Source organism: Pteropus medius, unplaced genomic scaffold, assembly GCF_902729225.1.
Source record: "Pteropus medius unplaced genomic scaffold, Ma_sr-lr_union100, whole genome shotgun sequence".
NCBI classification, from domain to species: Eukaryota; Metazoa; Chordata; class Mammalia; order Chiroptera; family Pteropodidae; genus Pteropus; species Pteropus medius.
In genome coordinates, this window is record NW_024351730.1 from 1,422,048 (window position 1) to 1,449,001 (window position 26,954).

Below are 26,954 nucleotides of genomic sequence, written 5' to 3' on the forward strand. Positions count from 1 at the left end.
TCCAAAAACTTCGCAAAAAAAATTAGACTCCACCAAAAGGACTGCTCCACACAATCAAGGAACACCCACCAACAAAACCCATCTCCACAACCACCAGATTATCTCACCAGCAAGTGAGACTGCAAGGTTTGGGGGTCCGGCCGTACCACTCTGCGCTGCGCATAGGGGGGATTCGTGCCCATTTGGCTGCGACTGACCATTTCCCCCCTCGTTGGTTTTGCCCCGATCCCCCTGCGCAGGCACCCACAGTGCGTCAGGCCGGCGCTTTATAGCGGCAGCCTGGGCGGCTCCACTTGCTGTTTTCGCTCTTTTCTGTGCTTAGGTTTCTTCTTCGGTTCGCGAAGATGCAGCTCAAACCGATGGAGATTAACCCCGAGGTGAGCGTCAGGTGCACCGTGGCTTGGGGAACACAGGACTGAGGGTCAGCCCTCGCCAGGCAGCCATATCGCTGACTGGTTTTATTTTTCTATTTTTTGCATTTGCCTTTCAGATGCTGAACAAAGTGAGTGGCGACTCGTGCGGCCTCTGTCCCCCTCCCCGGAAGCGCCAAGGCGGAGGCGCCCACCGGCTCCGGCCGTTTCGCAGGGACGTAGCGACGCCCTGTGCGGTCCAGCAGCGGCGGGCGGGGGCGCGGTCGGGACAACCCCCCTCTGCCCCTACATCGGGGGCGGAGGTGAAGCTGCGAAACTGGTGGGGGATGGATGGATGGAGGAGGAGGAGGAGGAGGAGGAGACTGCGCCCAGATTCGAGCGCCCGGCCGAGCTCCTGAGGGCGTGGAGAGGGCCGAGCCGACTCGTGCGCCAGGGCTTCGCGAGAGCCACGTGTGGGCCGCGCTTTGTGCTGTGTCATCGCTCCGGCGGGGTGTGGGTCGGGGACTCCTCCCAGGCTCGCGTGGGGGCGCACATTGTGCCGAGCCGGCCCCGCCCCCACCACTTGACTGTCTCCGCGGGCCTGGCCGTCTTGTCTCCTCTCCGCAGGTGCTGGCCCGGCTGGGGGTCGCCGGCCAGTGGCGCTTTGTGGACGTGCTGGGGCTGGAGGATGAGGCTCTGAGCTCGGTGCCTGCGCCTGCCTGCGCGCTGTTGTTGCTGTTTCCCCTCACGGCCCAGGTAGGGCGCGGGGCCCGGGCCTCGCAGCCCATGAGCGCCTTTCTCTATCCTGAGTGAGGCGTTGAGAACATTGTTGACTCCCGACTCCCCTCCGCACCTGGCCTTGGCGTCCAGACTTGGCAAACTGCCCCCTCCCCGTGGAGAATAGAGGGAGGAGCCCGCACTTTGGAAGTACCTACTCATTGGGGCTCTTGTTATAATAGAGCTTACTGCCTCCTTGCTCATGCATCCAGCATTGTCTTAAATTTAGAAGAGAAAGAGCATCTGTTTTATCATCCCGGTTATCCAGGGAAATAATTTATCCTACTCATGAGTTCACTTGAACCTAGGCATTTCTGAGCCTTCCATGCCAAGACATGGGCTGGCTGGTCGTTTCCCTTTAAGGGCTGTCACCTGTCAGATTATTATTTGGTTCTCAGACTCCCGCCTTGCTATTGAATGGAGGGGCACAGGCTTGCCTAAATTTCCGCAAAAAAACCAAGTTCTTTAATTTTTCCACCTTAACTGCCCGGGTCTCCGGTGGACTCGGGAGTCTTCCTACTCCTCCATTTCCTACAACATGCACACTTGGATTTTAGTCTCTCCAGTGTGCTTTAAAAAAATCTTAATCATTTGTGTATTGCTCCTGTGTGAGAACCTTCTTCCACCTCTTTTATCCTCTTTCCTCTCCGACCTTGTAGCTAAATGAAATAGGTTGGCAGTAAAGTAGTCTTGGAAAGACCTTTTCATTTCCTTTTAGATGGTCTTCCTATAAGTGTACGTGGATATTTGTACCTCAGAGACTGAGCATCAGATATAAAAAGGTCGCTGGAATAATTGTGATGTGTAGAATTCCACTAATTAGCATGATATTGTCTGTCTCCTATTGCTGTCACTTGACCCCTGATTTGGGAGTGGTTGAAACTTCCTTTAGAAAGCTTGAGGCATGAGACATTAGCATTTTGGGCATCATTACAAACACAGCTTAACTGAAGGACCATCTTATGGCTGGGTGTTCTAGAAGCATCCTCAACATAAATTAAGCCCTATGGGGAGTTCCAAGTGTTCCCCCTGTAAATGGGCTAAGTATTGTGGGTTAAAAAAAACCTTATTAAAGCTAATTAGGATAATCTCACGGACATATTTTTTATTGCCAAAGTCTTAGATAAAAACGGAGCTGCCAAATAATTGCAGGTCAAATTTGCTTCTCTATTGACCAAATCAAACGCCATCTCCTCTGTCTCATTTGAGCCCCTCTCAGAGCGTTCTTCTTAGAGGAACCATGATGACTCAGAGGTTTTGAGCAGCTTTCAGAGGCACAGCCTCTGGGAGACAGTGGTGCAGCGAGTTTGTCTTTCAAAAGCCCACTGGTCTCCTTTTGCTGGATTAAGCGGTTCTTGTTAGAGAACATTCTGGTTTGAATATTTTATATGTCTGAAAGAGTTTGATACTTAATCCTTTAAGTCCAGTTCAGTCTATCAGATTTATTGAGCACCTATTCTGTGATACAAAACACCTACTGGGCTAAGCATGGAAGCAAATTTAAAGAAATTGAAGTTTTTTGCTTGACATCCAAACTGATGTCAGTTTAGAAAGCATCCACTTTTGTCTAAGAATATTATGAAATCCTAAATGGACCACTTCTAAAACATTAATTTTAAGTAATAATGAAATATTTATAGAAGTATGTCCATGCAAGTGTTCAAACAACCCTAAAGGATGGTGCTATCCCGATTATTATTTTTTTTTAATTAACGTAGAAAAGTGAAAAGCTTTAATAGTCAATAAGTAACTCAGTTCAAGGGTCTGGTAGATACAGAATGCTAGAACTGCCTATTAGTTGGAGTTTAAGTTAATCTTGTAGGACAAGAGATCACATTCCTCTCATGGTGCCACAGACAAGGCTTTAACTTTAGTCTCATATAATAGAAACCTACTAGAATTGGAAATCTGCTTCTCGTGTTCTGTCCAAATTATACTCGTTATGGGAAATTAATATTTCTATTACATTAGCACCCTGCTTTTTCTGAGAAGTCATACCTGTATGGTCTTTAAAACTCATTAGTGAAAAGTTCAGACAAGCCTACTAAGTTACTGTACAAAGGACTGATGGATGCTTTGAGGAAAACTACCTCTAGTCTCATTCATTTACTGGGGTCTTTCCTCCCCTCCATCGCTAATCTGTCCTCAAATTATAGTTGGCAAGGACAAACAATGTCACATCATCCTCTTGTAGGATGAGGAAGAGTTTTTGTGAGATCACAGCCAGCACCTTAGACCAGTTGTCTTTCCTTCCTAAAAAAGGGAATAATTTTTAAGAATTGCTCTTTTTAACAGTTAAGGCTTGCTTTGTTTTGAAAAGTATACTTGGATAGAATAGATAAAACTTTAAAGAATAGTGGGACATAATCTGGCTGGTGTTCTTTTTGGGTGTTAAATTGACCAAAGCTTGATTGGGATGCCCATGTGACGTACAGCCATAGTTGACCTTAAAAGAAGAAAATTATGTGGCTCTTTATATTTCTGTTTGAGATTCCTATGTTATATAATGAACTTGTCTGTTTTTCTGACTTTGTGATACCATCCATTTCTAGCTAAAATGTTGCAGTGGTGTCTAGACAAAGCCTTGGGCAATATCCAAGGCTGTTACTGCACTGCAGCATCTGGGTGGAGCCTCAGAACCTCTCAGAACCCCATGGGCTGGTATGGGTGTGGGAGGCAGACAGGCCATTCTCTGGGCATTGGCCTGCATCTAGAGTCAAGGCTCCTGGTCATACATCCTACTTGTGTTTCCATTTAAGTGGTAGAACTTGCTGTGCTGCCATCTGTTCTCTACATTTTCATTTTGAGATATTAACATGTTTTTTACGTCCACAGCATGAGAACTTCAGGAAAAAACAGATTGAAGAACTGAAGGGACAAGAAGTCAGTCCCAAAGTATACTTCATGAAGCAGACCATTGGGAACTCCTGTGGTACCATCGGACTTATACACGCAGTGGCCAATAATCAAGACAAACTAGAATTTGGTAAGTGTGAGTTTTGAGGCCAGTCATCCTCTAGTTGACTTCTAGTTAAATGTAACTCTTCATTCCAAACAAATCCCATAAGGGTCTATTCAGCAATATCATTGCCTTCAAAATTTTTGAAACTTACTTATCCAGAGATAATCAGTGGGTGAATTCTTGTTTCTCTCTTTTAAAGGAAGGAAACTCATTTTCTAAGCATGGTTTGGCTTCTTAGAGGAAGAATGAGTGTGATCCTTAGTTTTATACTGCCTTTCTGCATGTGCTCTTCCATCTGCAGACAGCTTAGTTGTGTCTGAGGTGAAGAATAAAGAACATTCTTTTGGACCGATTACTGTCATCATTCTCATGTGTTCCTGTTCAATTCGCAACAGTTCTGAAAAGTTAGAGATGGTGTTAAGCCATAAAACATCAACAGTTAGGACCTGTCTTTAATGGTGCTGTGTCTCATAAGCAACAGGAGAACCAAAACAGTTTAGAGCAGCCAGACGCATACAGTGTGCAAGTTCTTGCAGGGAGGCATAGCAACAGGTTGAAACCTTGAAAGATCTAACTGTGAACAAAGTCAGGTTAGGGACTTTAACCCACTTTCAGTGGATGTTGTGGATGATGTAAAAGAAATGAATGAGTCTTAATTTTATCATACGCACAATTAATAGCTCTAAAATATGTTAAAATACATGGTCCTTTTGTCTGACTTAGGTCAGGGGTCAGCAAACTTTCTTAAAAGGCCAGAGTAAATCTTGCAAACTTGAGGGCCATATGGTCTCTGCCCTTGTAGTGCAAAAGCAGCCATAGACATTATGTAAACCAATGAACATGGCTGTGTTCCAATAAAAATTTATTTACTGAAATAGGTGGCAGTAATCTGATTTAAACAATGGGTGAGGTGGCTAAGGATTAAATAATTTCAACTAATAGTCCACACTCTTCCTTATAGCAGGTCAGATACATTTTGCTTTTTTTTTTTTTGCTCTGGAAAATGTGGCTTAGGAATTGTATCTACTACTATGTTGTTGGCTACTTTTTGAAATTAAAAAAAAAAAAAGTTTTCTTGGCCATAAATATCCAGATCTTCTAAAAGTTACTTTTTCAAATATTAACTTGACTTGGCCATGTTAAAAAGTTGTAGCTTGATTCCTTCTATTTTTCTGCAGTAATTCTCACTTAAGAGTACTATGTTCTTGAGGTCAGCAGAGATACAGTAATTCTTTTGTAACCAGGGACATGATAGTGCCAAAGGCTTAATCTGAATCACAGCCGTCATAAAGTTAAATGGATTCCTGTCACTTCTAAATTTTGAATGGTCCCAGTTTAACAAATTTACTTTAAGTTGAGAGCTGAAAGTCCAAATCGAGGTCTTCTGAAATACAAGTCACTCTTGCTCTAGCTGTGTAGTCGGTGTCTCCTAGACTTATCCACACTGAGCAACAGCAAAACGCTTATACTAATTGTCAGCCAGTCAGTTGTCTCTAGGCCACACTATTTGGCTCTTAACATTTCTGTTAAAATCCTTAGGCTAATGTCTGTCTGGATACCTGTATTGATAAGCTTGCATTTTCTACCTTGAAATAAAAATCTTGGTTTGAGACCATTATTAGATTAGAATGTTATTGTGTATGTCTGCAATACACATTAACTGTTCATTGCTAGGTGCTGTAGGTATAGTAATAGGTACGACAGTTCCTGTCTTTATGACACTAAAAATCTCACAAATATGTGTTACAAAAGGATAAGTTCTATACCAAAGTGATGATAAGAGATTTGAGAGATAAGTGTGAGGTGGGAATGGTTAGGAGCAGAGGCAAGAAAGCTTTGCACATGGGAGGAATGGTGAGATCTCTAGCTTGAATGCACTGAGTAGGGAGTGGTGGGAAAAAGAAGCTGGGGAAGATGGGACAATTTATCCACATCCTTGGGGGTCATTGTAAAGATTCAGGTCGCTAAACATGACCAGCTTATACAACAACTTAAATCAGTAGTAACATGCATCGTTTGCATTATTTTATGTATACTAATATGTGCATTTTTTTTTTAAAGATGATGGGTCAGTCCTGAGACAGTTTCTTTCTGAAACGGAGAAGTTGTCTCCTGAAGACAGAGCAAAATGCTTTGAAAAGAATGAGGTAGGAAAAGAACTTTAGGAGCATCACTTTTCAATAACTCTGGGAGGTTTTTGCATTAAGGATTTTCTCTTCTGCAGGCCATTCAGGCAGCCCATGATGCTGTGGCTCAGGAAGGCCAGTGTCGGGTAAGCGCAAATGCAAATCAGCCAGACCACCCAGGAGTCACCTGTGTTTTCCCAGAAGTATATGCAGGAACCTCTTACTGGAACCCATTAAATGTTTTCCACCCAAGGCCAATTAACATCAGAAAACTACTGAAATAACACATTGACCAGACTGGTTCATAAAAAAGGCTCTCATATCTAATTGAGATTTGACATAGTCTTGAGTAAATTCAAACTGATAGTATTTTGTTTAGATCCAGATGAGTCTAGTAGAGTGAGTAACACCCTTCTTAGTAGTTGAGCATTTCGGATATTTTCTCAGACTGTTGGGGATAGTAAGGTATACCAACAAGGACTGACAGTTTTTAGGCTTATATGTACCATTAATCTGAACAGAACCTTCTAGTCAACTGTTCCATTAGATGTAAATCAGTTGCAGTACCTCTATGACGGTTGGCTCTGCCACTTTCTAGTCTTGAATTTGGATGAGATACTTATCCTCCCTAAGCCTTAGTTCCCTCCTCGGTAAAAAACAAGTTACAGAGTTCTGACAGTTACAGTCTATCTACTTTAATGAGATTAGATTAGGGCCTAGTATATAGATAATACATAACTATTAGCTATAATAACTTAAAAAATATACAGGCAAGTCAGTTCATATACTTATTACATTTCTAACAAATTAAGTTCTTATAAAACAATCATTTTCAAAGAAATTTCTTCTTTCAGGTCGATGACAAAGTGAATTTTCATTTTATTCTCTTTAATAACGTGGATGGCCACCTCTATGAACTTGGTATGTTTTACTCCATTTTTGGAATCTAACATAGTTTAATGAATGCTTTCACACTTAGTTCCTCTTACAGTATTGGCATGTAACTTATGGCACTTAATATATTATTTTTGAAGCCAAAACAACTGGGTATTTTTCTGGGGGCACTTAACCCTTTATCCTACCATGAGCATCCCCCTTCAGGCAGCTGACCTGCTAAATGAATGGCTTACTGGCTTTAGTCACAGGAGAATAAAGCTTCTAGGTCAGCACCAGTCGGATGCATGTGTATTCAGTTTTTCTGTTCCCACCTTCCACTACAGCACTATCAGTACAGGATTATCTTCTAGCATCATTCTTTTCAGATAAGGAATACTTTGGAAAAGATAAATGCCGAAATATGACCTTGTTTATGTAAAAATGGTTTGGACATGTTGGAGTCATTTTTGGTATTCATCTTGTAAGAGAGTCATCTATTAATGGAGAAAGACTTGCATCTGTTGTCTCAAGTCAGGACACTGCCTATGGGCATAGAAGGGTAAAGGAGACTTAGGGCTAACTGGCAGTCATTGAGGGGCAGATGCAATCTCAAGGGTCCCTTCTTGCCTCCACCTTCCCTGCACCTCAGACTATATTTGACTTTTGTTCTGTGGTCCTTCCCAGGAGATGGGGCACAAGCCCTTCACAAGCTGAGTTGAGCTTGTGTGATCTTGTTACTTACAGATGAGGATTGCCTGGAATAGAAATCTAGGGACACTGGAACCTCCTTTCTATCCTGTTGCTTCATAACCGGGCTTCCCTTTGTGGGAGTGGCAGTGGTATTCGGGAGAATTTAAAACTTCCCTTTAGGCTGGACAGGCACAGGAGCCAGAAATCATGCAGAGAAAATTGACATGCCTAGCGTCTTTGTTACAGATGGACGGATGCCATTTCCGGTGAATCATGGCAGCAGTTCAGAGGACTTGCTGCTGCAGGTAAGCTTTGGAATCCATCTTCAGTAGGGCCCATGTTTCTTTAGCCAAGTTGTTTATTCTAAGGACAGCCAGCACCAAGCATCTGGATTAATCACATTCTTTGGGGCTTACAGGTCATCTTAGTAATTTTATCTTATTTTACAGCAAACGGTTTTAAATAGGATCTTTCAGAGCAGCCCTGACTGATCTGTATTGTACGCTGTCTTCAGCCCATAGTTAGAATTAGCCTGAAAGCCATTGCTTTGTTTCTTTGTGGAAGTAAGGTGACCATCACCCCCTTGTCTGGTTACGTCATAGCTGATGACTAATGGAGCAGCAGCCTGAACCTTCCCTTATCCCTCCCAGGCTACTGAATTTGGGTCAGTTTTGTAGGTGGTGTATTAAGGATTCTGATTAGGCAGGTAACTTCAGGAACACTTTCTTTCCACATGGTCCACTCTTACAGGATGAGAGAAGTAGATTCAAAACATGCCTGACAAGAACTTGAAGATCACTATAACCATCTTGGTACAAGTGACTACAGAAACTTCTTAATTCTGGACTGGGGCTCTTAGGCTACCCTAGGCTTCTTCACACTCAAACAAGTCTCTACAGTTGAATCAGTTTGCTGTTATAAAGGAAAATTGCATAATCGTGATAAAATAAAAAAATGCTGTTAAGGTATAACTACTTCATTTATAGCACTAACAGCTGATCTTTCTTCAGCACATGTTGTGTGCAGACTGGCAGACAACAAACTTTTTCTGTAAAGAACCAGATAGAAGAAGATGGTTTAGGCTGTGTGTGGCATATGGCCTCACTGCAAGTATTCAGTTCTGCTTTTTCAGCTCCAAAGCAGCCCATAGAGAAGGGTTAAATGAATGTGTGTGGCGGTTCCACTGAAACTCTAGTCACAAACACAGGCAGCAGGCCGGATTTGGCCCACAGGCTGCAATTTGCTGTCCCTGTGCTAGATGCTCTTCTAAGTGACCTATAGCTTATATAGAATCCTTCTAAGGATACTGTTAGGTGTTATTTACATTTTACAGATGAGGAAACCAGAGTGCAGAAGTTAAGTGATGCCTAAGGTCAGTGACTTAAATGGAAGAATCATGGCTCACATCTAGACAGCTGTCTCTGGAGTCTGTGCTCCTAGTCACTATATAACATTGACTTTCTATATAATAGGCTTGTCTTTGGAATGTCATGGACCTGACGACTCAAGGTGCTAGTGGGCCAAATATGCCACTCTAGGAAGGAGGGTCACTTTCTCCAGTTTGCTGTCATACACACCTGTGATCACTTAGAGCTAAATCTGGATGTTCAAAGGATATATGAGAATAGTAATATAGAATGAGAACTAGACCTAGAGAAAGAGAATGGGGGCAATTTGCAAGAAAGAGTCAGAATTTACTTATGGGGGAGAGTAAGAACAGAAGCAAAATTTCTGGTTGTGACCCATTTGGGAGAAGATTCTGGTTCTTCTAATAAAGCTCTAATGTAACTCATATCTAACACTAATAACACAAAATGCGCCCCACATAGGATACCTAAAACTTAATGTGAGTAGAATTTATGAGGTGTGAGGAAGGTAAATCTTTTTTTTTTTTTAAACTAATTAGAATTTCATTTAAAATTAAATGAATATAAACCAGCATCTTAATTCATGAAAATTATTAAATCAGCTTGGTTCTGTATGGTTAAAGATGTTTTAGGTTGCCTAAACTATAAACGAAATTGTTAAGCCAATGAGAAAATACATAAATTTAACCCAAATATCCTCACCGTGAATGAATTTAGGTTACCACTCATTGTGCAGGAAATGGCTTTCTCTCTTCACAAGCACACACTGAATACTAGCACCAGTGGGGGTCCTATTGGAAAGTAAAGTGGGGGAAGGAAGGCCTGGAATATCAATATATTAAAAATTCTGATAGAGAATAAAATGTAAGTGTCAGTCTAGATCCCCGTTAGTTTTTATATGTGGTTCCAAAGCAGGAATGAAACTGTGGTATGGTTGATGCTTTAAGGGCCACACTCATTATCGAGTTGGTGATTTGTAGACTTTGGGAGCATGACAGTTGTGTCATAGAGTACTACCTGTCCTCTTAAAGGCCTTATAATTATTGTGGTTTGTGGAGCTATCTTTCCACTGGACTTTTTGCAAATTGAACAGAGTGATTTTTATGATACCAAGGCTTTTAAACCTAGAATTTGGTAAATAACTAATGCAGATATACCTTGGAGATATTGCAGGTTTGGTTCCAGACCTTTTCAATAAAGAGTATTGCAGTAAAGCAAGTTGCAATCTTTTTGCTGGTGGAGAATCTTGCCTTTAATTTATAAAAAATGCAAAATCTGTGCAGTGCAATGAAATGAAATGCAATAAAAAAGAGGTATGCCTGTATTGGAATCAGTTTTCTGTTACCAGTCTTTGTAATCTCGGTCTTAGAATTAGTTAACACATGTCACTTCAAAAATATCTACGAAACCATCACTTGTCTGTACCTGTAATACCAAATATTTAAATTTTTAAGGCTGTTTTGTGAAATGTTTCCTTAAAAGAAATTTGTCTCTTCTCTGAGAATTTGAGTTTAGAGAACTTTTGCCCTGTGGAAGAGAGATCAGTTTTCATTTTGTTTCAATTTGAGGAAAAGAGCATTGATGATATAGTTTTGTCAAAACCAAGCACAAGGCAGGAGAAGCACAGGACATTTGGAGTCAAAGCTTCTGGAGTCAAATCTGTGATGTGGGTCCATGTCTTTCCCATCACATGATTGTTTTCTCTCTCACCTTAAGCCCTGGTTTTCAAGTTTAATGGGAACTTTAAAGTTGATCCGGGGTGGACTTTGAGCATTAATAAGCCTTACTGGTACTTTTCCTTTGAAACTTTCATTTTGAGCTTTTGCCTTTTGGATATTAATGACCTTCCTCCTTTTCAGGATGCCGCCAAGGTCTGCAGAGAATTCACTGAGCGTGAGCAAGGGGAAGTTCGCTTTTCTGCTGTGGCTCTCTGTAAGGCTGCCTAATGTTATGTGGGAAGGGATTAAGCTTTGTTCCCCTCTTCCCTTCACCATGAAAATATATCCCTACCAATGCAGTCTTAAAATGCTTCAGTACTTGTAGAACACAGCTGTTCTTTGGTTCTGCAGATACGCTCTTACCCCCGGCCACACCCAAGCGCAAGCAGATAGCAGAGCTCAGCTGTCAATTGAGCAAAGTTCAGTGTATGCTTCAGATGGCGAAGCATTTCCCCCATTGTATGTCTTGTACTTCAATAGCTAATGGCTACTTTGGTTTGTGTCTGTAACTTAAGGCCTTGGATGTGGTGTCAGTTGTCCTTAGAAGGAATAAAACTTTTCTGCTGATAAAAGTTAAGCCTAAACTGGTTTTTATTTTCAATTTTACCTTCTCTCCAATGTATCTTCAGTTATTTTGATAGTAATATGTCTTCCATATAAGTAACTCATACAGCAAAGATAAAATTACCATAAAAATATTTAGTGTCTCTAGATTTTTTCTATACATTCATGTGTACCTGTAGACTTTTAAAAAAATTTGTGGAACAATTTTAGATTTATAGAAAAATCGAGAAGATACTAGAGTTCCCATATACCCTTCATCCATTTCTCCTATTGTTACATTAGTGTGATGTGTTTGTTATAATTAATGAAAAATATATTACTATTGACAAGTCCATAACTTATTCAAATTCCCTTAATTTGATGTCCTCTTCTACCATATTACATTTATTTGTCATGTCTCAGTTTCCTCTTGACTGAGATAATTTCTCAGGCTTTCCATGTTTTGGATGACCTCAACAGTTTTGAGGGGTACTGATCAAATAATTGCATCAAGTAGAATGCCCCTCTATTGGGATTTGTCTAATGCTTTTCTCATAATTAGTCTAGGGTTATGGGTTTTGGAGGAGGAAGACCACAGAGGTAAAGTGCCATTTTCATCATATATAAAGGGTACATATTAGTGACATGATTGACCTTGATCACATGGCTGAGGGGATGTTTGTTAAATTTCTCTACTATAAAGCTGCTTTTCCCACCACACCTTTGCTCATTGGGAGGTTGTCTATGCACAGCCCACACTCCAGGGAGTTGAATTTTGCTCTATTTCTTTGTGAGTAGAGTATCTCTGAATTATTTGCAATTCTTTTGCAAGGGAGATTTGTCTCATTTGCTGTTTATTCAATCATTTATATTAGCATGAACTCATGGATATTTTATATCCTGGGTTATAATCCAATACAACATTTTGTTGCTCAAATTGTTCCTTTCAGTAGCTCCTGTGTCCATTCGACATACCCCAATCAATGCAGGTTTTGTTTTGTTTTGTTTCCAGCAATTCTTTGCTTTATGGAAATTTAAAAAAAATATATCTTTTCCATTTGTTGTTAAGCCTTTCTATTTTATGGATAAGTACACATATAATGTATAGGCTTGCATTAAAAATTACCATTCGTTCTCAACATTTGATATTTTAACAGGTCCTTTCTAGTTAACAGGAATTAAGAGCAGTGAGAAAGGGACCCCATGTTTCTCCCTGCTCTTACTGTGATTGTCATGGAAGAGCTTTATCATCCTGTTGTCAGCAATCCAGATAACTTTGGTTTCAGCCGTCTTAAAGTTTTGAGCTCAGATTAGGTGATAGTACCTGTGATTCCAGCTTCTAGGTGAAGGATATATTGGATCCTAGGAGGAAAGTAATAACTACTGTTAACATTCTTTTTATTTGGAAAACTAAATACATGGTGATTCAGTTGATTCTAATTGCTTAGAGTTGAAGCTAGAGGAGTGCATTCTCAGTTCTAACTTGGTGTATAACTTCTATACAATTACTTTGAAGATTGACTTTGGGGAAAGGAAATAAAACAAGGCCTCTTTCTTCTAATAGGAGCTGGTAAAACGATTGATTTTGGCATCAGAAATACAGTGACATTTAGGGGTTTAGTTTATAAGACTATACTTTATGTGTAAGAAGCATATTTATTAAAATGCTTCCAAACTCATACTGTAGCTTGCCACACCATGGAAGGTTACACAATAGCCGATGTCTGTGGGTGATCATCAGCGAGAGGTGCGGAGAAATTTCAGTTTTACTGAGGAAATGGGCACAGAGTTTTGGGTAACATGCCCAAGTTCTCACTGTTAATAACTAGGAAACCAGGACATAGATCATGGACTGACTTCCTAAAGGTAGCTAGCCTAGGTTGGGATTAAACCTGTCTTTGACCTCCACTTCTGCCTCTCAGTAACTGAGCAAAGGAATAACCCTCTCCCACATCTTCATTTATGTTAAAATAGACACAACAGGCGAAGATGTCTGGGAAGGGCCTGGCTTCTAGAAGGTTAGATCTAGTACCAATATCTTTCCCACTGTTCTTGTAAGGCCTCAGCCATGTACAGTCCAGCACTCCCTGGACTTGTGCAACTCAGAGGTCCTTGTTTCCCCAACAAGCCCTCTTCACTGACATCTTGGATTTATCAAAGATCTACGTCCAGTTGCTTATTCTTTAAAATGTTACTCGTCTTTTGCAGTGAAGGTGATTTTGCAGTGCTTTGAACAGGCAAAGCCACCTGATGCTAAGGACCCTCCCTTTTTAACCACAGTGTCCAATTGAGAAGTCTAGTTTTACATCTATTTAGTATAATACTTGGTCTGTCCTATAGACTCAAGAACATGGGAAAATGTTCACGCATGAAACTAGTGAGATAGTTTTGTAAAATGTGTATACATATGTGTCTAGAAAAGACAGGGCCATAATAGCTAAATGTTTACTATATTCTAAGCTGAACTTAACATATGAAACTGATATTCCCATTTTTCAGATAGAAAACTAAGGCACAATGAAGCTCAAGCAACTTGCCTATGGTTATGGTTAGTTAAGGATGTTGCTGAGTTTCAAACCCAAATGGACTGGCTGTAAGAGCCCACAATAATGATTATTGCTGGGCAGAGGTGGACCTAACTTATGTTGAACAAAGTTTAAGCTTTAAGGCCCCACACTTTAATGGCCCCTTCCAACATCCTGACTTGTGTGTCCTTTTGAAATTTGCTATTTCTCGAAAAAATGGGTCTGCTCTTGTCTCTGAGCATTGAGATTATAGGTGATTTTAATTTTATATATTCTCATTTTCTAAGCTTTCCAAAATTACTGTATTACTTTTATAATAAAGTATAAGTTTTTCACCTAGGACTGAGAATTCTATAATTAGCTCCTGCTGGTTGATTCTAGCTTACTTTTGAAGTTTCTTCAATTTATAACAGAAGTCAGTGCAACTTCTATCTTTTATGGGTTTCATTCTCTTTCAACAGACTCCATTGTAAGGCTATTTTAGAACTTTAAATAATCATCTTTATGTTCTCTTAAGCCTCAACTTATTTGGAACATGTTCTTTTTCCTGCACACCCTACCATGTTAAATAATGATGTGCTAATTTGGCAGTTACTTCTTTTGTCCCTTGAATGATGTGATCTTATGAATTTATTTGTATAATAGCATTAAGTTGTTCACCTGTTTGATTTTTTGGCTTGAAATTCACTAAGGAACAAGGTGTGGTTTGGCATAGCAGTTGAGAGGGCTGCTCTGAATGGCCTGTGTAGTCAGGCTGTCTGGTACAATCCTGCGGAATGAGAATGATGAGGCCTCTCCTACAGGATTATGAGGATCAAGCTAAGATAAGGCACACAGAGCTTAGGATATAGTGAGCTCACCTTGAGTAATGTAAGTGTAAGTAGAGTTGAGGAATGTATGTGTGTCTGAATCTTAATGAACAATGGAGGAGAAATAGAGAAGTCTCAGCAGAAGAAATAGTTTGGATAAAGTTCCTTCCTAGTACAAAACATCTGGATATGGACAATCAAAGTCACTTGATGTTTTCCTTTTCCCGGTCATGTTTGCAGTCAATATTCTTAACCTTATTCACAAACATGTTAGTGAATGTGTCTCCTAACTTACTTAGGAATCAGATACTTTCCATAGTGTTAATCATTCTCTAAAAGGCAGGATTTTAAAAAATATCTTATCTTAGCATGGTACATTTATCAAATCAATGAACTAACTTTGAATACATTATTATTAACAAAAGTTTATACTTTTTCATATTTCTTTAGTTTTTACCTAATCTCCTTTTTCTGTTCCAGAATCCCATTTAGGATACCACATTACATGTGGTCATCATGTCTTATTAGACTCCTGTTGGCTGTGATTTATTAACTAACACCAATGATGTTAACCCAGCCTGCAGCTTTGGCTCCAGCTCCTGACAGCTCTGCTTGTCTGTGCTTTCCTGGGGCTATGCCTATCAGCTCCACGCCTTACCAGCTGGGTGCCTCAACCAACATAACTCTCTAAAGCCTGATTTCTTCATCTGTAAGTGGATTGAGTATCTGCCTTAAAGAGTTATTGTGAGACCCACATGAGAATATTTGTGAAGTTCTTAGGGATGTGCCTGAAACATAATATATGCTATTGTTTTTGTTTTTATCATCATCTATCTTCTTTGCATTTCAAGGTACTTATGTGTCCTTTCCTGCTCACTGCAAAACCAGGCCTCATTTTCTGAGATAAGGTCCCATTTCCAAAATAACTTTTCCTAAAAGTTACCCTAATCCGTGGCTCCCAGTCCATCAGTGCCTCTTTCTTTGTGAGAGGGGTACATTCTGATTCATATCAAGACATGAACAATATAAGTGTATTTACCTTGTTGGGGCCTGATTTTTAAGAAGCAAATCATGGCTTTAAAGTATAACTTTCTAAGGACAGAGAGGTGATTTGAAAATGGAGAGTCATAGGGCTGTTTGCTTTGGTTGACATTAAGATATTTCTAGTCATTAGAGGCAACAACATTTAAATATCCAATATTTGGATATTTAAGTCCAAATTGAGTGACTAACACCTGAATTCTCTATTTCACATCAAACAATAATAGAAGACGAAAGCTTTATTCAAAACTATACTCATTGTGTCCATTAGGTGGCAGCATAGGAAAGCTTATGGCAATTTTGTAGCTAAGTAGATTTGAACGAAGTTGAACCAGAAAAGAAAAACCAGTAGTTATTGGGCGACTGTGGCCTTTTCTGGGCAAGATGGAAAAGTGTGATAGTACCTGGGCCTTCATTTTGACTCAGTGTTTTGGACTGGACTAACCAGTCCCAACATAGATTGACCAAAGTCAGACTTGTGAATTCTTTGTTAGCCTGTTTATAATTTTGCCCTGGTTCTATTTTATCATAAAAATAGAAATAAACAGTAATAATTTCACATCACAAGTTTGTTAAATGAATGCTTCCTCTGCTGATGCTGAATTAGATATTGTCCCAAATATAATCGATTTAATACAATCAATTCTATATCCAGTAACACCTTGTTTTCAAATCCATTGTAACGTTAGAAAATAGTGGAATTAATTGTATAATATTAAATTAGTATATCAGCTCTTCAGGAAGACATTTTTCTCAACACTTCTGTTAAACAATGTTCATTTTATTTTTATGTAGTTTCATATAGACTTACTTGGTCTTTCCCTTAAAAGAACTGGGTCTGATCCCAACACTGACATTAAAAACCTTTATGACATTGAAAAATTAATGACATTAAAATGATATTAGTTGGGTGATATTAGCCACTTTCACTTTTTTTTTTTTTGTCACAGTTTCCTCATCTTAGTTTTCTAATAAAAATCAAATAGACTCGAAGCTCACTAAAGTCCCTTCCATCCTTACGAGTTTATATACCACGAGGTCCACCAATCCTCTTCTTGGTCTTGGCTCTTGGTTCTTCAGGCCCCTTATTATAACCACGATGTGGCAATGTTCTCTCTACTACCCTGAAAGAGAGTTCATAGCCAATATAACCTACCTACAAATACACTTTTTAAAAATCAACTTAAGGAAAATGTTTCAACATGTAAGTACAGGTGTTACTACAGTAGAAGACATAAAGTAGGGTGAGGCTTGTACTTAAATATAAAATAACTGAGACAGTGACAACTCTACCTGCAGATGGATATGGGCGATGCATTGACAACTCAGATTCCGTGAGCAGCCTTGTTATCGGTCATGTGATATTCCCCAAATGGTGAAAAATCTTGATAAAGTCCCAAACAAAATAATTACATTCTTTCCCTTTGTTGCAGGAAGCTACACACGACAGGGGAAATTGGACGCTCAGACAACTTTATTGGGGGAGAATTTATTAGCCAGCAGAGCGTATAGAGCTTAACAACACCAAAGCACAAGCTCCCCTTGGTTAGATTTCTTACAGCTTATATATACTTGCAGTGTCCATGCAAGGGGTGTGTGATTCCTTTGTCTGAGGTTTCATGTACACCTCATGACTCAGGAAGGAGAGGGGGAGTTTCAGGTGGAGGCTGCAAGGGGGAAGGACCACTGGTCCTATCTATTTACAGATCATTTATCTTGTAGATGTTGCAAGAGTTTCTAGAAGGCCATTTAAAGATCTATAGGGTATGGTTAATCTATAACCAGCTGAGTTGGTCATTTCTGCAAGCCCTTTCCTTTGCATTTTTCAGATGCCTCCTCTCCTCTCTTACCTTGATTTACCCACTTAGTACATTTATGGAAACTTCAGTGCAAAAACTGCAAAAATATATAGAAGTTCAGAAAGGTATACATAGATTTTTCATTGGCATGCTTACAGGGACATCAAAAGCTGTATAACATGCAGCATAATTCCTCATTGTGTGAGGCTATGGTCTCACAACCCAGCTCTGAACACTAAATGCCAGTGAAACCTACACCCCATCATTACAACAACAAAATATTTGCCACGAATTTCCAAAAATCCGTTAGGGATTGGTATCACCATCCTTGGCGATCACTTAGCTAGACTAGAGAAACTTTCCTAAGTAATTTGTCTCAGGCAGAATTCCAAACTGTCCCCAAGACTCTCAGCCCCTGGAATATGAACACTTTCCCCCATGCATTCAGTCCAATTCTAATCTAGATGCTGCTTTGAAGAGATTGTGCAGATGTAATTAAGGTCTCAAATAAAGTAGCGTTAAGATAGAGATTATTCCCAGTCAGCCTGACCTAGTCCTTAAAAAGTACTAGGAATGTAGGCAGCCCCAGGAGCCAAGAGTGGGCTCAGCTGACAGTCAGCAAAGACATGAGGATCTGAGTTCTAGAGCCACAGGGACCAAATTTGGCCAACAACCTGAAGGAACTTGGAAGCAGACTCTTCCTCAAGAGCCTCTAGAAAGAAACATGGCCAACACCTTAATTTCTGCTTTGTAAGACCCCTTGTAATACAACCCAGTCGTGCCATGTTGGACTTCTGACCTACAAAACTACATGCAAAGAAATGGGTGTTGATATAAGCCTTTAAATTTGTGGTAAGTTTGTTATGCGGCAATAGAAAATTTACACATAATTTAATAAGGCAATGCACCATGTTTACTTAGTCACTGAATTTCTCATCATCTTCCATGAACCACCCATTTGCAGTCCCCATCACTGACCTCCGGTGGCTGCACCAGGAAGAAATCACATTGATCCTTCTCAGTTCCTTGCCCTCCCCACCTCCCTGTGTAGGAGGGTGTGAAGACCATACTGAAATTCCAGGAATGGACAACCCTTCCTTATTCTGCATCCTCCCTGGGATGTTTAAGGTCACTCTGGTTCCCTGGCCCAGACCTCAGCCTACATTTCCCTCAAGAACACATTCATAACTTTGCTTATGCTTTTCATCACAAGGCACCATGCTGGTGAAACATAAACAGGAAGGGTGATGTGTAACCTAAATCACTTACTAAAATCTGACCTACACATTTTACTCATTGCTGCAGAAGGTCTCATAAATCTCATTCGTATGAATGTGATTTTAAAAATAATGTTCTTAAAATGCATGGTACTGAAAATTTATGTTTTGTGTGTAGTGAAGAATTCCAGGGCTTCAGGTATGATCTGCTGCCTATTTTTCTCTTCTCTGTTGGGTCTATTTTTTCTGTAGCTCCTTCCTCCCCCAATTCTGCTCAGAAATGTCAGCAACAGAGCCACTTTATTCTGGAAGATTCCCTTTTTTATTCTTTTCAAAAACATGGAAGCCACATTTGAGAGCTTTATAAATATTTTAACATTGAAAACCCATAAAGTCTTCTTTGGAATAAATAGAAAATAACAGTTAGTTCAGAAACCAGGCCTGGTTTTTCCACTTCATGTGCCTTTGCTTCTGTGGGTTGCCACAGGCCCATGTCCCTCCTTTAAAGACACGTGGTGGCAGTATAGAGCCATAGTTCATCATCATTTATGCAAAGTTGACTCATTTTAGGAATTTACCCTTGGGGTCTCTTCTGATAGTCTTGAGCCATCACAAAAAGGGCCCTCAAATATACATAACCCTCCATTCTTCCCTCCCTCCATCATTCCTGGTTCCCTCCCTCTTTTTTTCTTTCCTTATGCTATATTCTTCCTTTCTAAAACTTTAAAATTGCAGCATGCATATTATATTAATTTTCTTCCTAATCTTTCCCTCTGATTACATTTCTTCCCCATTTTCTTAATAGCTTTACCAAGTAAGATATAATCTACACACCACAAAATTCATCTATTGTAAGTATACAATTCAACTATTTTAATATATATAGCTGTAAAACCATCCCCACAAATCTAGTTTTAAAACATGTCTTTCATTCCCAAATTTTCTTTTGTCTGTTAACAATTAATTAGTGCTTCCATCCCCAGTCCTAGGTAACTACCGATTAGCTTTCTGTCTCTACCAATTTGCCTTTTCTGGATATTTTATATAAATGAAATGATATAAATGTGTTCTTTTGCATCTGGCTTCTTTCACTTAGCACGAGTTCATTCATATTGTAGCATGCACTATAATTCTGTCCTTTTTATTGCTGAATAGTATTCCACTGTATGAAAATACCTCAGCTTATTTATTCATTCATCGTTGGGCACCTGGGTTATTTTCCATTTGGAACTATTATGAAGAATGCTGCTTTATATACATGTGCTTGTGTAGATGTGTTTTCATTTCTTTTGGGTAGACTCCTAGGAGGGCAATTGCTGGGGCGCATAATACATTTGAGTTTATAAACTGCTCCAACACAGGGTAACATACCCTTCTCAACAAGTACATACTACTCAAAAAGTATGACAAGAAATCAACTTCGGAATATGTATCCAAAGTCTCAAATATGTATCATCTGAACAAGTAACACTTCTTTTTTTTCTTTTTAAGTTTACTGGGATACCACAGCCTCTTTTTTTTAAGTTTATTGGGGCAATATTGGTTGATACAATTATATAAGTTTTAGGTGCACATTATCATTTGACATCTGTATATTCTATTGTGTGATTACCTCCCAAAGTCCAGTTGCCTTCAGCTACCATATATTAAATCCCCTTTACCCACTTCACTCTACCCCTAGACCCCTATATTTGACCACCTTTAACCATCTACCTGACCCCTCCGCCCCCACCGCCTACCCTCTGGAAACCGCTAGTCTATAGTTCAAGTCCATGAGTCTCCATTTGTTTGTCCTGTTCATTTGTTGCTTTTAAGTTTATATCCCACATGTAAGTGATATCATGTGGATTTCAACTTTTTCTGTCTGGCTTATTTCGCTTAGCATGATTATCGAGAGATCCATCCACGTTGTCGCAAATAGCAGTATTTCATCTCTTCTTATGGCCGAGTAATATTCCATTGTATATCTGTACCACAGCTTCTTTAGCCAGTCATCTATCATAAGACCTTTTGGTTGCTTCCATGTCCTGGCCACAGTGAATAATGCTGCTATGAACATTGGTGTGCAAATATCATTTCGGATATGGATTTTCAAATCTTTGGGGTAAATACCCAGTAGAGGAATTGCTGGATCATATGGTAGATCAAGTCTTAGTTTTTTGAGGAACCTCCATACTGTTTTCCATAGTGGCTGTACAAATTTGCAGTCCCACCAGCAGTATATGAGGGTTCCTTTATCTCCACATCCTCTCCAACATTTGTTATTACTTGTCCTGTTGATTATAGCTATTTTAACAGGTGTGAGATGCTATCTCATTGTGGTTTTGATTTGCATTTCCCTAATAGCTAGCGATGTTGAGCATCTTTTCATATATTTCTTGGCCATTTGTATGTCCTCTAGGGAGAAGAGTCTATTCAAATCCTCTGCCCATTTTTTAAATGGATCATTTGTTTTTTTGTTGTTATTGAGTCATATGAGTTCTTTGTATATTTTGGATATTAGGCCCTTATCAGAGGCATTGCTTGCAAATATATTTTCCCATTCAGATGGTTGTCTCTTTACCTCATTGATGATTTCTTTTGCCGAGCTGAAGCTTTTTAGTTTGATGTAGTCCCATTCATTTATTTCAGCTTTTATTTCCCTAGCTTTTGAGGTCAAATTCATAAAATCTTCTTTAAGTCCAAGGTCCTTGAGTTTAGTTCCTATGTTTTCTTCTATGCATTTTATTGTTTCAGGTCTTATATTTGGGTTCTTACTCTACTTTGAGTTAATTTTGGTGTGTTGCGATAGGCAATAGTCTAGTTTCATTCTTTTGCAGGTGGCTTTACAGTTTTCCCAGCACCATTTATTGAAGAGGCTTTTCTTTCTCCACTGTGTGTTTTTGGCTTCTTTGTCAAAAATTATTTGCACATATGAATGTGAGTTTACTTCTGGACTCTCGATTCTGTTCCACTGGTCTGTGTATCTGTTTTGCTGCCAATATCATGCTGTTTTGGTTACTGTCACTTTGTAGTATAATTTGAAGTCAGGCAGAGTGATGCCTCCAGCCTTATTCTTTTTTCTCAGGATGGCTTTGGCAATTCAGGGTCTTTTGTGCTCCATACAAATCTGATGATTTTTTTTGTTCTATTTCTTTAAAAAATGCCAATGGGATTTTGATGGGGATTGCATCAAATCTGTATAATGCTTTAGGTAATAAGGTCATTTTAACTATGTTGATTCTTCCAATCTAAGAACATGGAATAACTTTCCATTTTTTTGTATCTTCTTCAATTTCTTTGAACAAGGTCTTGTAGTTTTCATTATGTAGGTCCTTCACGTGTTTTGTTAGATTTATTCCTAGGTACTTTATTCTTTTTGTTGCAATTGTAAAAGGAATTATTTTTTCCCCTTCTTTTTATGACACTTCATTATTAGAGTATAGGAAAGCTATGGATTTTCTAACGTTGATTTTGTATCCAGAGACTTTACTGTATTTGCTTATTGTTTCTAGTAGTGTTCTTGTGGAGTCTTTAGGGTTTTCTATGTCGAGAATCATGTCATCCGCAAATAGTGACAGTTTGACTTCTTTGTTTCCTATTTGGATGCCTTTTAAATCTTTCTCTTGTCTGATTGCACTTGCTAGGACCTCCAGTGTTATATAGAATAAGAGTGGCGATAGTGAACATCCTTGCCTTGTTCCTGATCTTAGAGGGAAGGTTCTTAGTTTTTCAACATGAAGTATAATGTTGGCCTATGTTTCTCATAGATGGCCTTTATTATTTAAGGTACTTTCCTTCTATACCGATTTTGTTAAGTGTTTTGATCATAAATGGATGCTGTATCTTGTCAAAGGCTTTTTCAGCATCTATTGATATGATCATATGATTCTTATTTTTTAATTTGTTTATGTGGTGTATCGCATTAATCAATTTGTGTATGTTGAAGCACCCCTGTGCCCCTGAGATGAAGCCCACTTGATTGTGGTGTATAATTCTTTTAATATGTTGCTGTATTTGGTTCACTAATATCTTATTTAGGATTTTGCATCTGGGTTCATGAGAGATATTGGTGCATAGTTTTCTTTTTTTGTGTTATCTTTACCAGGTTTTGGTATCAGAGTAATATTGGCCTCATAAAATGAGTTGGGAAATATTGTCTCCTTTTCGATTTTTTGGAAGAGCTTGAGGAGAATAGGTATTAAATCTTCTTTGAATGTTTGGTAGAATTCACTGGCGAAGCCATCTGGTCCTGGACTTTTACTTTTTGGTAGGTTTTTGATGATTGTTTCAATTTCCATACTGCTGATCAGTTTATTTAGATTTTCCAGTTCTTCTTGATTCTGTCTAGGAAGGTTGTATTTTTCTAAGTACTGGTCCATTTTTTCTAGGTTATTAAATTTGGTGCTATATCCTTTTTCATAGTATTCTTGTATGATCCTTTGTATTTCTGCAATGTCAGTCATAATTTCCTCTCTTTCATCCCTGATTTTGTTTATTTGTGTTCTTTCTCTTTTTTCTTTAGTGAATCTAGCCATTATTAACCTTCTCAAAGAAACAGCTCTTTGTTGCATTTATTTTTTCTATTTTTTTTTTGTCTTCACTTTCATTTATTTCTCCTCTAATTTTGATTATTTCTTTCCTTCTGCTAACTTTAGGCTTCATTTGTTCTTCCTTTTCTAGGTTTTTAAGATGAAGCGTTAGGTTGTTTTTTTGGGCTTATTCATGATTTTGGAGATAGGCCCGAATGATATGGACTTTCCTCTTATGCCCGCTTTTGCCGTGTCCCAAAGTTTTGAAATGTTGTCCTATCATTATCATTTGTTTCTATGTATCTCTTGATCTCTCTTTTTATTTCTTCCCTGACCCAGTTATTCTTCAGTAGCATGCAGTTTAGTCTGCATGTATTTGTGATTCTTCCTGATTTCTTTTTGCAGTTGATCTTTAGTTTCAAAGCATTATGATCAGAGAATATGGTTGGTATGATTTCAAACCTCTCAGATTTGTTGAGGTTATATCTGTGTCCCAGTATGTGGTTGATTCTTGAGAATTTTCCATGTGCACTAGAGAAGAATGTGTATGCAGCTGTTTTGGGATGGAAGGCTCTGTATATGTCAATTATGTCCTGTTGGTCTATTGTGTCATTTAAAGATATTATTTCCTTATTGATTTTCTGTTTGGATGATCTGTCCATATCTGACAGTGGGTATTTAGGTCACCCACTACGATAGTGTTTCGGTCTGTTTCTCCCTGTAGTTCTGTTAGTAATTGCTTTACACATTTTGGTACTCCCTGATTGGGAGCATAGATATTAATAAGTGTTATGTCTTCTTGGTGCATGATTCCCTTTATCATTATGAAGTGTCCCTCAGTACCTTTCTTTACCTTTTTTATTTCAAAGTCTATTTCATCTGATATTAGTGCCACTATTCCTGCTTTTCTCTGAATGTCATTTGCTTGAAATATTATTTCCACCCTTTCACTTTGAGTCTGTATTTGTCTTTGGAACTGAGATGTGTCTTCTGGAGGCAGCATATGTTTGAGTTTTGTTTTTTGATCCATTTTGCAACTCTGCCTTTTTATTGGTGAGTTCAGTCCATTTACATTTAGGGTGATTATTGAAATATGAGGTCTTTTTATAGCTATTTTACCTTTTGCTTTCTGGGAGTTCAGTGTTTCCATTGCTTCCTTGTCCTTGTGGTTCTGTGTTCTTTATTTTGGTTTACTTTTGTGGGTTTTCCCTCTGATCCTTCTTGTTTTACGTTATGCTTCGGTTCTGAATCTTTGGCGTGTGGTTACCATTATGAATATGTAAAGGATAGTTATATATATCAGTCATCCATTTTCTTCTACGCATGCCTTTTCTCCATTCCCCTTTGCAAATTTGGTTCTTCGAACCTCCCCTTTTTAGTCATTGTTATCTCAATTTGTCCCTATGTATGCTGAACATTTATTACTATCTTGCTATAGTGATTCTTTTCTTATTTTTTAAGGTTATAATGCCTGTTCTCAGTAAGGGTTGCACTCTTCTGCTTCTATTTGCCTGATAGTCACTTTACTCGTATTTATGTATTTTTTTTTCTTCATTTTGTTATAGGTGAGCTGACACCTCTCAGTATTTCCTGTAGTATTTCCTGTATGTCTGGAAAGTTCTAAATTTCTCCTTCATATCTAAAGGAGAGCTTAGCAGGATACATTATTCTAGGCTGGTAGTTCCTTTAACTTAATAGTTGAAATATTTGATGTCATTCCTTTCTGGCTTGTAAGGTTTGCGCTGAGAAGTCTGAGAATAATTTAATGGGTTTTCTTTTATAAGTTACCATTTTTTTCTTCCTGACTGCTCTGAGAATCCTGTCTTTGTCATTGATTTTTGTTAATTTTAATACAATGTTTGTGGTGAAGCCCTTATTGTGTTGAGATAATTGAGTGTTCTGTTGACTTCTTGAATTCCAAGCTCCAGCTCATTCCTTAGATTTGGGAAATTCTCGTCCACTATTTCTCTGAAAATACTTTCTAGTCCCTGCTTCTTTTCTTTGCCTTTGATAATGCCCATTGTTCTTATGTTTCCTCTCCTGATGGTATTAGCTAGTTCTTGAATTTCTCTTTCATTATTTTTCATTCTTCAGTTTCTCTCTTCTTTTTTCTGATTTATTTCTAGATTTCTGTCTTCGATATCGCTGATTCTTTCCTCCATTCGGTCAACTCTATTTCCCAAGCATGCTATTTCATTTTCGACTCTTGCACTGTGTTCTTTATGTCCAGAAGTACTATTTTATTTTATTTTATTTTGCTCTGCACATCTAGTTGTTTTTTCAGTTCCTGAAATTGTTGATATGACTCATTTTGGAATTCACTGAGTTTTTTAAGAAGGAGCATCCTGAATTCTCTGTCATTTAAATTGCATATTTCTATGTCTGTAAGGTTATTTTCTGGAGATTTTCTCTTGAAAATCTGGAGATTGTCACCTTGGTTGTTCATGGTTTTTAATGGACTATTTCTCTGCTTGCACATTAGTGATAGTGTATTCTACTGTTTTTCCAGGAAGAAGGTTGATTATATAAAGGTCTCTCTTTATCCTGTTGCAAAGAAGGTGCTTTTCTTTTGGTTTGCAGTAGGTGGTGTCTAAGCCTCTTGGATCCTTGCTTTATATAAAGCCTTAAAAATGCCTTTTTATTTTATGATAGATATTTAATCACTCCCGCTCCCCTCAGTTTCCGTCCCTGTCAGTGTTAGCAACAGTTACGGTAGCGTTTCCCAGATTCTCCTAGGGCTCTGCGGTGTTTGGTCTCGGAGGGTATGAGGGGCAGGGGCCCTCTGGGTTGGGGGTTGGGGGATGCGGCTCAGCCTCGGTTTTGCAACTGCAGCCCATTAAAATCAACTGTTACTTCTCTGCAGTCTGTCCCACTTCTCTGTTTTCTGCCCTGATAACTGAGCCCTGCTACTGGCTGCATTGAACTGACGGCACTTCCAGGCAAGGCTGTTCAGGGAAGTTGCCACATCTTCCCCCTCTTCCCCTCCTCCTGCAGGGAGCTCTGGAGGCTTGAGAGGCAGCTTCTTTATTTCTAACAGTCCACCGCCCAACACCCGGGGTTCTGACCTGTGGTAGCTCTTATGCACAGATCCCATGTTCAGATGTGCTGGTGTGCAGTTTGGGTATTTTTTGTTCAGTTTTAGATGTTCATCTTATTGTCGTTTCAAGGGGAGAGATCTGGGGATGTCTCTCCCACTCCGCCATTTTCCAAAGATCTCAAGTAACTCCAATTCTTGGAAATAATCAAAGGTCAGGAGCGTATGCAATCTTGCTCCCCAGCATATATCATCAGGTTAGCTCAAATAAACTCATAAAAATTCGAAAAGAAAAGAAGGAATCAAAGGTCTATGTAAAGATTTACTGCATACTAAGGTATAGTTCTTAATATTATAATAGTGAAAAAAGGAAACAGTGTAACTGACTAACAGCAGGGGCATGGCTACACACTTATGAAGTGGTAACTTCATCTGAAAAAAGGGCAAGGCCAACAGTCTTTTGCCTTTTGTCTGCTAGACTCCCTGCTGGAGAGCAGGAATACAGTGTCATGTATTTATATTGGTATTCCCAGCACCAAGGATTGTGCCTGCAGGTTAGTGGACATTCAAGAAATGGTTTTAGAAAAAAAAATTTAAGGGGTGGAAGGG

At 39.1% G+C, this 26,954-nt stretch overlaps 1 protein-coding gene across 2 annotated transcripts; it reads left to right on the plus strand.

Annotated features, from left to right (window-relative positions):
* Positions 1-238: 238 nt before the first annotated feature.
* On the plus strand, positions 239-11,443 carry UCHL1 (ubiquitin C-terminal hydrolase L1). Of its 2 annotated transcripts, XM_039845068.1 has the most exons (9): positions 239-377; positions 491-502; positions 978-1,106; positions 3,963-4,113; positions 6,151-6,236; positions 6,314-6,361; positions 7,070-7,136; positions 8,028-8,086; positions 11,008-11,443. In XM_039845068.1, the coding sequence occupies exons 1-9, from the start codon at positions 345-347 to the stop codon at positions 11,092-11,094; spliced, it is 672 nt and encodes a 223-aa protein (XP_039701002.1). In that variant the 5' UTR covers positions 239-344; the 3' UTR covers positions 11,095-11,443. The 2 variants fall into 2 exon arrangements, with proteins under 2 accessions (XP_039701002.1, XP_039701003.1); XM_039845069.1 differs by lacking the exon at positions 978-1,106 and having other exon boundaries at positions 280-377.
* The last annotated feature ends 15,511 nt before the right edge of the window (positions 11,444-26,954 follow it).